The sequence below is a fragment of the Populus alba genome, chromosome 1 (assembly GCF_005239225.2).
Source record: "Populus alba chromosome 1, ASM523922v2, whole genome shotgun sequence".
NCBI classification, from domain to species: Eukaryota; Viridiplantae; Streptophyta; class Magnoliopsida; order Malpighiales; family Salicaceae; genus Populus; species Populus alba.
The window spans coordinates 39,673,777-39,688,555 of record NC_133284.1 but is presented as its reverse complement, the minus strand read 5'-3'; the positions used below and the strand labels follow the sequence as shown (position 1 = coordinate 39,688,555).

The 14,779-nt window shown below is 30.2% G+C and overlaps 1 protein-coding gene across 1 annotated transcript; it reads right to left on the bottom strand.

Moving 5' to 3' along the window:
• Positions 1-1,468: 1,468 nt before the first annotated feature.
• LOC118054120 (SH3 domain-containing protein 3) lies at positions 1,469-8,389 on the bottom strand. Its single transcript, XM_035065565.2, has 10 exons — positions 8,107-8,389; positions 6,347-6,469; positions 5,059-5,128; positions 4,722-4,867; positions 4,121-4,222; positions 3,775-3,972; positions 3,621-3,683; positions 3,435-3,539; positions 2,561-2,635; positions 1,469-1,825 (listed from the first exon to the last, which is right to left on the bottom strand). Exons 1-10 carry the CDS (start codon positions 8,164-8,166, stop codon positions 1,718-1,720), a joined length of 1,050 nt encoding a protein of 349 aa, XP_034921456.1. The 5' UTR covers positions 8,167-8,389; the 3' UTR covers positions 1,469-1,717.
• Between the last annotated feature and the right edge of the window lie 6,390 nt (positions 8,390-14,779).

Below are 14,779 nucleotides of genomic sequence, written 5' to 3'. Positions count from 1 at the left end.
ATAATTACATTAGAAGAACTTCAATGGGAGATGTGGCATTTATGGAGTTCGATCGCCATCCTGATTTTGTGCCCGATGATTTTCTAACTAATGTGGCTCCACATTCACAAAGCCAAGGACACCAAAGGCCTTCGCGAATGGATTATGTACGTGATAGGATTGCTGCAAGTTAAATGACACAATTACAAATTATTGTTCTAATATGTTTAGGTCTATTTGCAAAAATTTATTGGTTGTAATGTTAATTATATGAGATTGTTCATTAGTATTATAAATTAAGTCTTTTTAGGTAATTATACAATAAAATATAATTGAACCACAATTTTTAACCAAACACATTAAACAACTGTTTCTTCAACCTCAATTTCAACCACAGTTTTAACCAAACATATATTTTTACAGACAAACCTCAACTAAAAACACTTTTTATGAAAGTACTTTTTTTCAAACCACAACCACAAGAACCACCACAATATCAAACATACTCTTAATAGTTTTCTCTCTCTTTAACTTTTTCAATGATTTTCTCTTTGCTCTCTTAAATTTTAAAAAATAAAAATATGACAAAAATAAAGTTGAGAATAAAAATATAATAACCTAAAAGTACAAGTACATCTTTTAGAATTCTGGCAAAGATTATTAACCTAAAAATATAATAACCTAAATTTATAAGGGAAGGATATCTTTTAGAATTCCAACAAAGATTATTATTGTCTTTGGTAGGAAGTAGAAACAATAGCAATTTATAAGAGGATTTTCTTTTGTTAATTTATGCAAACCATTTTTTTTATATGTTTTTCACTTTAGGTGAAAAAAATAATAAAAAAAAAGTTGATATCTAATCATATATACAACTAGAAAACCAAAAATTAATTTTATAGAGATTCTATGATAATAGACTAATTACACCATAAAAAAATCATCTAAAGTATTAATTTATTAACAAACCAAAAAATTAATCTACAAACACATAGACTCACATATTTTTATAGAGCTAGAACAATCTTTTTGGATGAGAGCTAAAATAGTAGACCACAAACAAATTACTATGAAAGACAAAAAATAAAATTGAAAATCTATTAATATATATATATTATATTTAAATTATGTTTTTCAAATTAAAATTTAAAAAGACATCGATTTAAATAATTCAACTTATAAAAAAAAAAATCTTTCTAATATAAAATAATTTTTTTAAAATAATCTTTTAAACTTTATTATTAACAACATATATATCCACATTCACGTGAATTATTTTTAATTTTTTCATGCTAAATGTTAAATCCCTAAATATTTTTTTTTAAAAAAAAAAAAACCCGGGTTTAATAACAATCCTTTATTACCTGGATTATATTTATAACATTCATGGCGTAAATTGTTGAGGTAGCTAAACCTCACACATCTCCTAACATCCATTAATGATTCTTTTTACCCGGTATTGGTTGAGATAGATTGATGAGCTCTTCCATAACAAGAATAGCTTACCTCTTCATCAAATACATTCGTTTTTTCAAGATTCAATGAAAGAATATACAATCAAAGTGCGTTGCCATGATAACACACAGGAATTGAAAAAATCAAAAAGAAAGAAAAGGAACACCAACTTTTTCTTTCTTCTTCTTTCCCCCTTTGGCATTCACTCATTGACGCCTAGCAGCAAGTCTAGAATTTGGAGGAACAAGTTGAACAAACACTAGCACAGTAGGACTTGGAAAACTTAAGCAGACGAACTGGTGGGAATCCTCTGGCGCTTCTCCACGTATGCTGATGGGAACCACCCAGCTCTACCTTTACATTCTCCTTCTGACCACCCAGTTGGACTTACCTATAATGTACAAGCAAATTAAAGGTGCAGAAAATGCGATTAAGTATTTATCTTATCCTAATTGATCTTATCCTAATTGAATTGCAAACAAAATATAAAGGCCGGTTTCACAAGGGGAGACGAGTTCCTTGATATGATTGATTGTACAGCAAGGTAAATTAGAATAATGCAGACATGCGTCTCTTGATGTCAGACAAATCTTAAAATCATTTTTTAAAAAGTTTGTAATGGGAATTTTGCGTTGACACCGACAATGGGATCTTTTGTACCTGTTGGAAGATGTTATGCCAAAGTAGAAGAAAAAAGAAACTATTTGTAAGAGGTCCAAAAAGGAAAGCAAACACTAAAGCCTTGGAAGTTGCATTCGATATGGATCCAACACGTTTATTCCATGAAAAATGTTCGTAAAGGTTTCCTGTTACTCTTAAGAAGAACTCAATTGATTCTGGATACTGCTAGACAAAGAGGTTAGTGCTTGGATGAGTATCTCCCTTGAGTAAGAGAATGTAATGAGCATTTCAGAGATTAGATGCAACATGCAAGTTGTGGAACTACAGGCACCGTAAGGTTTGTGTCCCTGAAAATCAAATAGAGAAACATGCCAGCTCTTTTTCTATGCTCCAAGCAGAAGAGCGGTTAAGAACTTCTAAATGCACATGGATGATCTATCTGTTATGAGGATGCTTCCAAATGCAATTGCAACGGTAACAAAGTAACAAGGAAAATCCAGATAACCTTTCTCACAACAATGTAGTCACCCACAGCCAAGCTCAGCTCCTTCTCTGTCTCTGCGAAAAAAGGATGTGTTGCCTGCAAGATGTAACCAAAATTTTACAACTTGAGCTCTGTCTAAAACACAATATATTTGATAAAGAAAGCATGCAACAGGAACTAGATTAATTGTAACGCCTGGTTTGCATAAAGATTAAAGTAAATGATGCAAATTTTCAGCTGGAACCATCCATGAAATTCCATGTTTTCAACGATTCATCTCCCTTTTATTTTCTTTTAGAAGATAATCTCTCTCCTCTGACAAGACAAGCTCTATGCAGGATAAAGGGATTGAGGACTTGTTCCCACAGATAGTTTTTTTTTTTATTGAGCTCCTGTGCATAAAAAAGGCAGGATTGGCCATGTATGGTTTGCCAACAGGAGTCAACAGCAAAAAGTCAGGTCTGCAAATGGCAAGTATCCCTTAAAATGAAGTCTCAATATTCATGCACACCTTTGGAGAGGTATCAGGGAGGATTTGAAGAATTACCCCCGTGCATGGGAAATAATAATCGGAATGACATGGCTAGCAACATTTGCCAACCGGGGCCATTCATCCACATGACAGAAATCAACATGATATACAATTCAATCACACCATCTTTGTCTCTCGATAAATTCTTTATGGAAATATTTATACAGGTGAACTGTTTACAAGAACTCTAACAAGTCAACAACAAGCCCCTTCAATGTACTAGATAGGGGCATCAGCATAATCTCGAAACTTATGTAAAGTATAGCATGCAATTATCAGAATAATAAAAAAATAACATATTCTTTCTGAAGAGACTTGCAAACCCAACCTCTAAAGTTTCAGTGTCTAATGTAGAATACTTACTTCAGCCAAAAAGTATGTGCTTTTCTCCAAGCCATTTTCTGATGGAATAACAGGAGGCAGAATCACTGGAGGAGCAGACTCTTTTTGCTGTTTCTCTGAGACCATCTGACACAAGTTTCAGACTGTAAGTTGCATTGCTCAGATCGACAGAAATTTCTTAATGAAAAAAACGGAGATTGAACTGACCTCAGCTTCGACCTCACTAAGAATAGCAGCAATTCTAAGATGATAATTTTTTTCTCCTTCAACCTTCAATAATGTAAGCTAATCATAAATATGAAACTCCACGAATTGTTTAGGCTTCAAAGTAGAAAATTCTATACTGAAAAATCAAACATACCATGGCAACAAGCCGTTGGAAAGTCAATCTGTGCTGTTGTGCTTCAACGGCAGCTAATGCAGCTGCAGCTTCTTTACCAAGAACTGCCATGTTAGCCTTTATTTCTTGCATCTTGGCTTCTGCTGCATGCAGCTTTGAAACATTTTCAGGAATTGGAGATTCCCGTACCCGTGCTTGTCTTCTGGAAACCTCAACTGCCTGTTTGCTTTTAATGGTCAATATGAAATCACGAATGATGAGATTATAGCAAATATCAAAAGTTTGTAACAAGAAGCGACAGTCCAAGCATGATGATCATACAATATTATGTAACACTAATGCAGCAGATGAGCAGCTTTCTAATTACCTGGGTCTCTGCTTCCTGTCTCATCCGGCTATATCGTTGAGCAAGATGGCGGGCATCTTCTAAAGGAGCGCCATTAATCATTGCTCTCAAGGGTTCCAAAACCTGGAAAGATGAAAAAAGAAGAAGAAGAAGAAGAATTATAATGTTCATCTCTAGGTCAATTCATGAATAGTTGCAGCAATAATTGGCCTCTGATAATTCAACAGCTCAAATCTTATTTTGTGGTTATCATCAAAATTGGTTATTTATATCAAAAGTTTTTCAATTGTAATTATTTGCTTTTCTTGTCGCAATGTGGAAAAGCTTGAAATTCAACTGCAAAAGAAAACTACTGTGACTCACAAAAAGTCCACAAGTATCATCCTCTGCATGATATCCATGATGCAGTACTGTCAGCAAGGTAAAAGCACATAGCTCTCATTTTGCCTCAACCAACACAAGCAGAAATACTAACCCATAAAACTACAACTTAATAAAACAAATTTGGGAGTTCCAAAATGTACTAAGGATAGCTACTATGAAACAATAAATTAAATGCACCTAAGTTTCCATCATAAAATATAAAGAAATTATTTCCATCTGTACAGGGTAAATAGTCAACCTGTGAAGATAACAGGCGATTCAAGTCATCCTGCTCCTGTTCCACATGTTTACGAGCATCACCATATATGGCTGCAGCCTTAGCTAACATGTTCTCATTGATGTTCTCAGTTCCATATCTGCAGCAATCCTCTGACAACTTGGTTCCTAACCACCACAAAGTTTGTATTATATAAAAGAAAGTATGAAAGCATCTACATGTCACTATAACATTTAAAAATATATAAATATATATATTATATGTATATAGGAACCCGCTATCACGTTCATTCAATCCACTTTTACATTCCCCAATATCAATAGAATGTGGTTGGATGGAGTATTAATTGTTTTTTCACCTGCCTCAATATGTCGGTACCCTATGGTGGTGAAGGCTTCCGCTGCTTTAACAACATCCTTCTGAAAATCCTGAAACAGAAGGCATCATACAGATAAGAAAATGGCAATTTAAATATAAGAGATTTGCAAGAATAATAAAATAGTGATTACAGCCTATTTGATGCCTATCAGAGTCATGAGAACTCTCCCAAAGCTAGTGAACTAAGGACAACATGAAAAATAAAGTTCTATATAAAGTAGCTGTGTAAATATAAACCAAAGCCCCTTTCTTTGCAATACTGTTTTCTTGAAACTACAACCAGATTATTGATGCAGTGCCTTTATTTTAGTAGTTATGCTGTCCCTATTAAACCTCGCTGATTATATAATAAAGTGAGATAAGACGAATTTAACATAGATGAATTGTGTCACCAATCATCAATTTTTGCAAAAGCTGAAAAATAAAAAGAAATTACTGAACAAGCATTGCATACATGTCATTTCAAGAAGGCATGAGCAACAAAAAAAAGACTCAAACAGTCAGCATCAATTTTTGCAAAAGCTGACAATAAAAAGAAATTACTGACCAAGCATTACACACATGTCATTTCAAGAAGGCATGACCAACCAAAAAGGACTCAAACGATTATGCAAATTGTGTTTCAAGTTCACCAGAACTTGCAGCCAGCCTCCATTTCATATATCATACTAATTTCCCCTCGCCAAGAGCTCAATTACCACATATATGAGACTTCAAACCATACTCAAGCAGCTTAACAGCAAGCAAAGTCACACGTGCACACAACGTATCTACAAATAATATAGAGTAGTGGAAATGGACTCTGGTATAAGACTTTCTTTTACAGGTACTCAGGTATAAGACATTTGAAAGCTATTGAGAAGATTTGAGGTTATTGACATTTGCAATGCACCTAGAAAAAGAAATAGATAACCAGATTTTGTACACCTAACCAGGAATTTGACTGTACCATAAAGGCAGTTCTTGTAGCATGATAACCATCAGATTCCCAGTTGAGTCAGAAAAAAATGTTTAAAAAGAATGTTAGTGTCAAATTCCTTGCTGTCATATGAATAAATTCATTTAGCATGTCATCTACTGAAATGTGGGATCAACCTTTCATCATCCGCAAACCCTTTCTCACACAAATTCATCAAAGGATAAGCACTTCCCTAAACATAATTTCATTAACAAAATAATTACTTCTCTTAAAAGGGTATAGCATATTATTGGAGTATGTGAACTAGTTTAATATTAATTTTCATCTCAAGGCAGCAAAATGAACCCACCTTCCCTGAACGTGTCGACCTGTACAGCTTCTCTAGCTGCTGATGTCTGTGCATCTCGAGTTCATCAATTACCATTACATCTGAGCTTTCATAACCTGTGCCACTGAACTGCTTTATGACAGCCTAAAAAAAAAAATCAGTAGGTGTTAATAAGCAATTTTTCTAAAGAATACATGAAGACAGTCAAAGTTGATTGGTCTGAGGTTTCTCAATACAATGAACACAATCTAACACAGAACATTAGAAGACAATACATGAAGCTTATAAATGTTGAATGTTCAAGAATGTATATTTATCATGATTTCTAAATTTGTATGCTGAATGTGAAACCCAACCAGCTTCAGATTATGGCTGATCAGAGTGTATTAAGCAAATATATAATTTCACGTAGATTTCACCAAATTGAGAAAAAAAAATTATGTGTACACACCTCATGCATAAGAACCATGAGCAAGGCAACATTAAAAGAATGAAAAAGGTAATGAAGTTTGACTCAAAATGGTTCCCTTTGGCGGGGAATCATGGATGGTCTATCCTCTGTGGGTTTTTGGGAGTGGATTGCAAGATATTATAGATATGTTCTGTCTTTCCAGATATTTAGTATTTTGGATATAGGGGAATGCTAGAATCTTCAAGGATATTTAACGTTGAGACAATTTCTGTATTATAGGGTAGTGTTGCTGCTTTACGGTGCAACACTTGGGGGGCTTTTCAGGCGTTTACCTAACTGATATTCAAGGATACTGTAGCTCTCTTATATAATGAGGTTTATCTCTTCTTTTTCTGTTGTTGAACAATGGCTTAATCTCAAAGACGTACTCATAGATTCCTTTCTTTTGAATATTATCCTTCCTTTATTAATCCAAAAAAAAAAAAAAAAGCCAGCATGAAGGTCATAAAAGAAGTTGGTAGTAAGAAGAAAAACATTCTTAAATAGAAGTTTAAAATGGTCCAAATCATTCTAGTTAGAACTTCAAAAGAAAACCAGGTCTTCCGCATCTTAAACCTTTCTATTTGCACTATGCAGCATGCTACTGCTAAGAATGAAATGTCTGTGGCAAATCTAATTCACTCTAAATAAAACCCATAAGCAGGTGTAATCCAGTAAAATTAGTGTTTTTTCCTATATACAAATCATTTGAGTGGTTCAAAAAATCTAACGGCTCAAATGCACAAAGATGAACTGGCATACATACTTGGACATATGAAGCACAAAAACTTTCTAACTACATTTGCTTCCTGTTTAAAAGGTTGCTATTAATGGCAACACACATTTGAAACCTCAAACTTAGTTCACTATATGGGCTTAAATTTGACAACAACAAAAGGATTTGCCTTAGTCATAAATTTGACATTGCTAACTTCAATCATTTTCTCTAATCACAAAGTTTAGATGGATATGAACTCCCCTCATCCACATCATTATGCGTGCTCAAGTTGTTTGCAAATAATTGAACCCCACAGTTTACTCGGTAAAAACCAGATATTGCACAAAAGCAACACGCTGAAATCCCATTAACAAGCATGCACCCACTTAACAATTTAAGCTAAATCCACTTATTTTGAACGTTTACTAAAACCTAGATGATAAAAAAAAACAAAACAAATCCAACAAATGTTTCAATCCTTTACTTTTGCATATTTTTTCAGTAAACAAACAATCAGAGACTAAGATGTTAAAGACCAGAATTGAGAAGATCAAAGAGCGAAAAAAAAAAAAAGAAGGGCAAGTTTGATAGATAGATAGAATCATTATTTACTTGTTGTTGCTTGGCGACTTGTTCCCTCAACTTGCTGGCCTGCTTCCTCAATGCGTCCATTTTGTAGTCTTTGGATACCGATAACAAAAGTCAAAACAGAGAATGGCTTTTTCTTTGGATTTCGATTCAATTACAAAAACTTTAGATCTGAGAGAACTAAGAATCCCTATTACTCTCTCTTTCTCACTGCCTCTAGCTGGAAGATGCTACTGTACTTCCTCTCAATTCATCTCTAGAATTTTATTTTTGACCCCCTTCTCCCCCTCTATTGTTTTTGTTTTTCACTTGTCATTGTTTTTTTAAAAAAATTAATTATAATGTAGTCCTTGTACTTTACTGACAACTAATTAACTAGTACTCATGAATTAATTCAAGAAACGTTTAAATATAAGAGTTGACTACAATTATTTTAAATATTCTTATAAAAATACTTATTAATTTTAATTAAAAATATTTTTTATCATAATACATAAATTATAGTAAATTATTTCATTTTCTAAGATAAATAAACCTTATAAAGGCACCTACATGTATTTTTTTTCATATAAGTCTATAAAAAATTTAAAATAATAAATTATTTATAAGCATAAATCCTTATTTTAAGCTATAGATGAATAGACTGTCGAGAAATTTATTAGTTTAAAAACCTTACTCGAACTGAGAGGTTATTAAGTTCATTAGTATATTCCTCCACTGTCATATTGCTTTATTCCAGTCAATGGCATTTTTCATATATCTCCATTATATGATCAATAACTAGAAATTAAGTGTCGATTCTTGTGTTTTTGTAATGCTCTTATATAATACAAATATATAAAATATATATGATGTTAATTAAAAATTTATTAAGAGTTCGATCAACTTTAATATAATAATATTAGAATTATAATTTTTCTGAATGCTTTTATTTTAAAGAGTTCATTGCGATTATATATATGAGACATGTATTAAAAATATGTACATATAAAATTTTTATGTTACTATTTAACTATTTTTTTAATATTAATAAAGTTTGTTAAAAATATATAAATCATTTAGTCTAATCTAAAACAATCAAAGATAACACACTACAATTACCAAGATTTGTTCTTTAAAAATAATATTACTAAATGAATTTTTTTTTTATGTCCAGATAACATAGTCTTTCAATAGGTGGGACAACTTTCCTCTTTATTTTTTTCTTATTTACTTTTTTTTTTTGTTGAAATAGATTATGCATATACTACATTCGCTGCAATTGTTAATGCACTAGCATTTTTGAAATACAAAAACAAATATGTTTTAATAAAAAAATTCAATGCAACTTCAAATGAAAAAAATATTATTACCCAATTTTTATATAATATAAAAAAAATCGCATCAATTTATTTTTTCTTTATTGTATGAAGAAAAATTACATAAGAGAAAAGGAAAAAAAATAAAAATATTAACTTGATGTAAAGAAAAAAAAAATTCAGATTTTTTTGAAACGCATTTTTTGAAAAACACAAAAAAACAATATACTTTAATAAGAAAATTCAACACAACCTCAAATAAAAAATATTATTAAATAAAAAAACTCCAAAAGACTCCTTAGATAGCTTTTTAATTTCTGTTCAGATTAAAATTTTCTTTAATTAGTTTAATTTTTTGATTATTTAGAACTTTATGCCTGTAACACTTGTAATTCAACGTTATTAAATGATACAAAAGGAGAGAGAGTAGTTATAAGAGTTTAGAGACATATTTAATAAAAATATATTTTCCTCTCAATCTTCTTTTTATTTTTGAGTTTTGAAAGTGTTGACAACTCTGGCATTCGTGAAGCTGGGAGCTGAAGGTGAGCGTGAATTCATGTTTTTCCGCAACCACAGTGCTGATATGCTTGCTCAAGAAACATAACTTGATCCAAAAAAAAAAGAAGGCTGGTTGTCTCCTCTGTTATGACCCATTTTTTGTATTTTTGCGTGTGATTAGTTAATTAATAAAGTATAGATTTATTCACACAATGTATATAGATATTTTTGTATGCCCAGGCTAAGATGTAGCTCTTTGTGATTTCTCATTCCCAAGTAATTTATATTAGGTTTATAGTTTTGAAATATAGTATGACTTGGTGGGCTGATCCGGAGCTGAAACTGGATCGTAGTTGAAAAAAAATAAATAAATAAAAAACTTGATGTGACCTGACAAGACTTGACAATTCGCTAATTTTTGTGTATTTTTTACTAAAACAATATTATTTTTATTTAAAAAAAAAAATTAACCCAGACAACCCGATTAAAATCCAAAACCCAAATATGAAAACGATGATTAGGTTATTAAATTATCATATTTCAATCTCGGTATCAAATGTTTGCTCTGACAAGTTTCTGGTGCTTTTTCCTGGAATTTTTTTCATCTCATTGTCCAGTTAACTTGCTTTCTTTGCCATTCAAGTTCTTATGCACCATTCAAGTTCTTCACAAGATATTTTTGTATGCATGTACCATAACTAGGGTGAAGCGCATTGAATGATGCTCTGCATGGTAGGTAGTATTGGTGTTTATGTGGGCATTGCATTTGCCACTCAAATCGTGCAAGTGGCTACTACATGCATGCGTGTGCTATACATATTTTGGTAGTTTTTTAAATATAAAATTAATTTATATGTATTAAAATATCAAATTATTAATAACCCCATGCCAGAATTATAAAAAAAAATCATAACAAAAAACACCGTAAAAAAAATATATATATATTTTAGGAATATTTATAGAATTTACTTGTAAAAAAACCTAAAAAGTCTACGAACTAGAAGAAATTTTTTTAAAAAAGTTATTTAATAATTATACTGTACAACAATATAAAATTATCAATTAACATCATTCGTTAATGTAATTATTAGTAAATTAACTATTTAGTAGTGGTCTAGTAATAAAAACTTGAGACTAAGAGGTTTGCTTTCCCTGTGATCTCATATTCAAACTTTATGATTATTAATTTGATAGCTATTGAAGGCTTATATAGTCATTAACTTTAGAGCCTATAAGATTAGTTGAGATATGCACAAACTAATTTGAACACTCATATTAATAATAATAAAAAAAAAGTATTGATAAGTTTAATGAAAAAAAAACCAATATGCTTCTAAAATCAAGTTGAGGGCAAAATCAGCCCTTCACCGTGAATGCGGACAGTGAACGGCTGACCCTTTAGTTAAATTTATAGTTAATGCTACCACCGAAAGACATTAGAAAATAAAAGGGCATTTATATTAGAATATATTATGTAATGATTACAGGATTTACTATTTTAATTTATTTAATTGAGACCAATCGATTGATAATGATTGTGTTTCCTATTTTAAGTGTAAAATTGAGTATATTTTTTTTTTTTAGGTTGGGAATTTAAAAAATTTATGAAAGAATGATAAGATTATTTTTTAAAATATTTTTATTTAAAAATATATTGAAATAATATTTTTTATTTTAAAAAATTATTTTTCGTATTATTATATTAAAATAAAAAATATATTTTTAAAAATCATGATTTCAATCACATTCTTAAATATACACTTAAATATTAATTCAAATTAAGTTTTTTATGAAGACAATCTCAAATATGTATCATGTGCATATTAATAGGACCTCACAAATCTTACTAATTTAAACAAATTTTTATCCTTAATTTTTTTTAATTATTATTTGATTTTAGTTCAGTTATATCTTTGGATCAATTATCTTATGCAATTAAAGCATAATTTGTCTATTCAACTTGAAAAATATTTTTATTCATGTTTTTTGGATTTTCTACATAAATAATCTTGTAAGCCGTCAAAAATCTATACTTGAAGATATTAAAGATGGAGTTAGTAGTCACTTGTAGTTTATTCTAGCCATTTAATCTACGTTTTCATCAGCAATATAATTTAAAAATATAAATGTTTTTTTATTTTAAAAAATAAATTTATTTGTATAAAAAAAATTATAAATGAATTAAAATAATACCTTGAAAAATAAAAATAAAAACACAACAACTAAAAAAAACTTATATTAAAAAAAGACATACAAAATTGTAGCTTAGGTCATAAGACTAGGATATGTCCATAGAAAAAACTTCAAAATAATCACAAAACCAATATTTTAAAAAAAACTAATGCAGAACAATAAAATTGTACAAAGCTGAATTTTCAAAAAATTAAATGTCGAAAGATAAAATCAGGAAAAAAGTAATTACACAAAAGGATCCAAAAAATTGAGGGTGAGAAAAAACATGAATTAGAGGGATAAAAATTATCAATCGGACGATTTAATTGAATTGAAAAATAGCTATAATAAAAAAAATTAAAAGAATAAAAGTCAAATTATAAAAAATAAGACAACATAAAATTTAATTGAATGATAAAATTGAAAGAAAAAAATTCAACAAAAGTGCCGAGGATAAAATTATAAATTTATAAAGATGAGGACATAAATGAAAAATCAAAGATATGAGAAATTGCATTTGAAGAACTAAATTGAAAAAAAATAAAAATTCTATAAATGGGAAAAGAACGAAATAAAAAATTAAGAGAATGAAGATTAAAAATATTTATAATCAAATGACCACCAATGATAATCCGACTACCGTAAATTGCCATGCACCACTCCAAATGAAAGAAAACAAGGCAACGCATCTAAGAAGATGGCAGACGAACAATTACGTCCACCATGTGGCATAACATGTGTCGCTTGAATGGCGCGAATGCCACCCAAGTGCTGGAGCGTGCCGAGTACTCTCCAACAGTTTTTAAACATTAACAAATCCAAAATAACAAGATATCAAAAATGCCTTCGTGACCCTGACAATTAAACAAAATACACATATGAAAGTATAGAAATACCTTCAAATACTAAGCTTATGTTTTGTCTTTTCTAGATATATTTGAACAATATGGTAAAATATGAAAACCCCAAAACACACTTATTTAGCAGCACGATAATTTTTTTCTTTTTACTTTGGGGATAAATTTGTATTTTTACTCTTAAGAACTTTTGCAAAGTCAAGAAAATTCTTGATCAATAATTTTATATTTTGTTGATTTTAAAGATAAGAAAGTATTTTTACTTTGAAAGAAAAATACATCAACATCACTTCCCAAGAAGCTTAATTTGTTTTTAAGACCAAAAAGCATAAAAATAATTTTACCTAACCTAAGATACATTTTACCGTGAATTGAGCTATATAAAATACCCACACTATCTAGTCTTTTAGGTTGGTAGCAACAGCAAACCGTGTGCCAATATGGTTTCAAAATTTAAAGCAGAGATTACATTTGAGGTCAATGTAACTTTTTGGAGCAGTACTTTTTCATCTCAAATTTCAAAACCAGATCCCACCAAAATTCCCACTCGAGAAACTTTATATCTAGTAAAAATAGCAGCTTTTTTCTAAAAAAAAAAAAAAAAAAAAAAAAAAAAAAAAAAAAAAAAAACAGAAAGGGGCCACAGACGGTGACATAGTGCCAAAAAAACCCTCATGTCACCTTTTTGTTTCCCAAATCCAACCTCATCAAATCTAGAAAAGTCGCCGCCCATTCCAGAAACAAACATCATCCGCCAATCCTACAGTTACGGGAGCTTTTTTTTTTTAAAGTATTTTAAAAAAAAAATTTAAATTTTTTTAAATTTTTTATTAATTTCAAATTAATATATTTTTATTTTTTAAATCATTTTAATATGGATATATTAAAAATAAATTTTTAAAAATAATAAAAAATTATTAATCTATATTTTAACAGAAAAATATATTTAATAACCAACTACAGCCAAATCCCTTCCACTAAAAGCCAAATTCTTGCAGCCGACATGCCTGCCTGTCCCTCCGTAATAAATGCTTAAAGCCACCATCATTTTCTTAAATATAAATATCTTTTCTAATAACACGGTTCTACCGTTTTTTTTTTTTTTTTTTTAATTTAAAATATTTTTTCATTTTAAAAACATATAAAAATAATATATTTTTTATTTTTTTTAAAAATTATTTTTAACATCAAAATATCTTAAAACTTAAAAAATATTAATTTTAAAAAAACAACAACCGTATTTCTAAAATCCCCTCATTAATAATCCTGTTTCACCCTTATAGATTTGCTTTTAAATTTAAGGAAACGTGTATATCTCCAGTAATTAAAGTTTAAACCCCAGTTCAAGTTCTGACAATTAGTACTTCTCAGAAATATATACCCTTACTTCAATAATAAAAAGCATTATTGAATTAAGATAATTTTCAACGTAGAAATTTTAATTTTACAATTTACCATACAAGGTTGCTCCAAAAATATTAACAAAGAAAAAAAAAAAAAAAAAAAAAACAAAGAAAATGCAGACGCGCACACGTATTGTACAGGGAGTGAGTGAGAAGGACACTCTCTGCCGTATATGACGCTTGAAATGAAGGCATTTGGAAAAAAAAATCACAAATAACTACTGTTAGTAGATCGTCTTCACGATCCTCTTCTGCTTCTCACACCATATCTCTGCTAACTACTACCAGGTGCTCCTTTCTTTGTTGCGTCGCAGTTTATTGTACAGACAAAGCCCACAGTTGAGAGAGAGGGGAGAGGGGAGACAGCCCACGATCTGTGCATATTCTTTTTTTTTTTTGTTGGTTTGACAGCCCCACAAGAAAGAGATTATTGAGTTATTAAGGTTAAAGCTAAAATCAATCATGC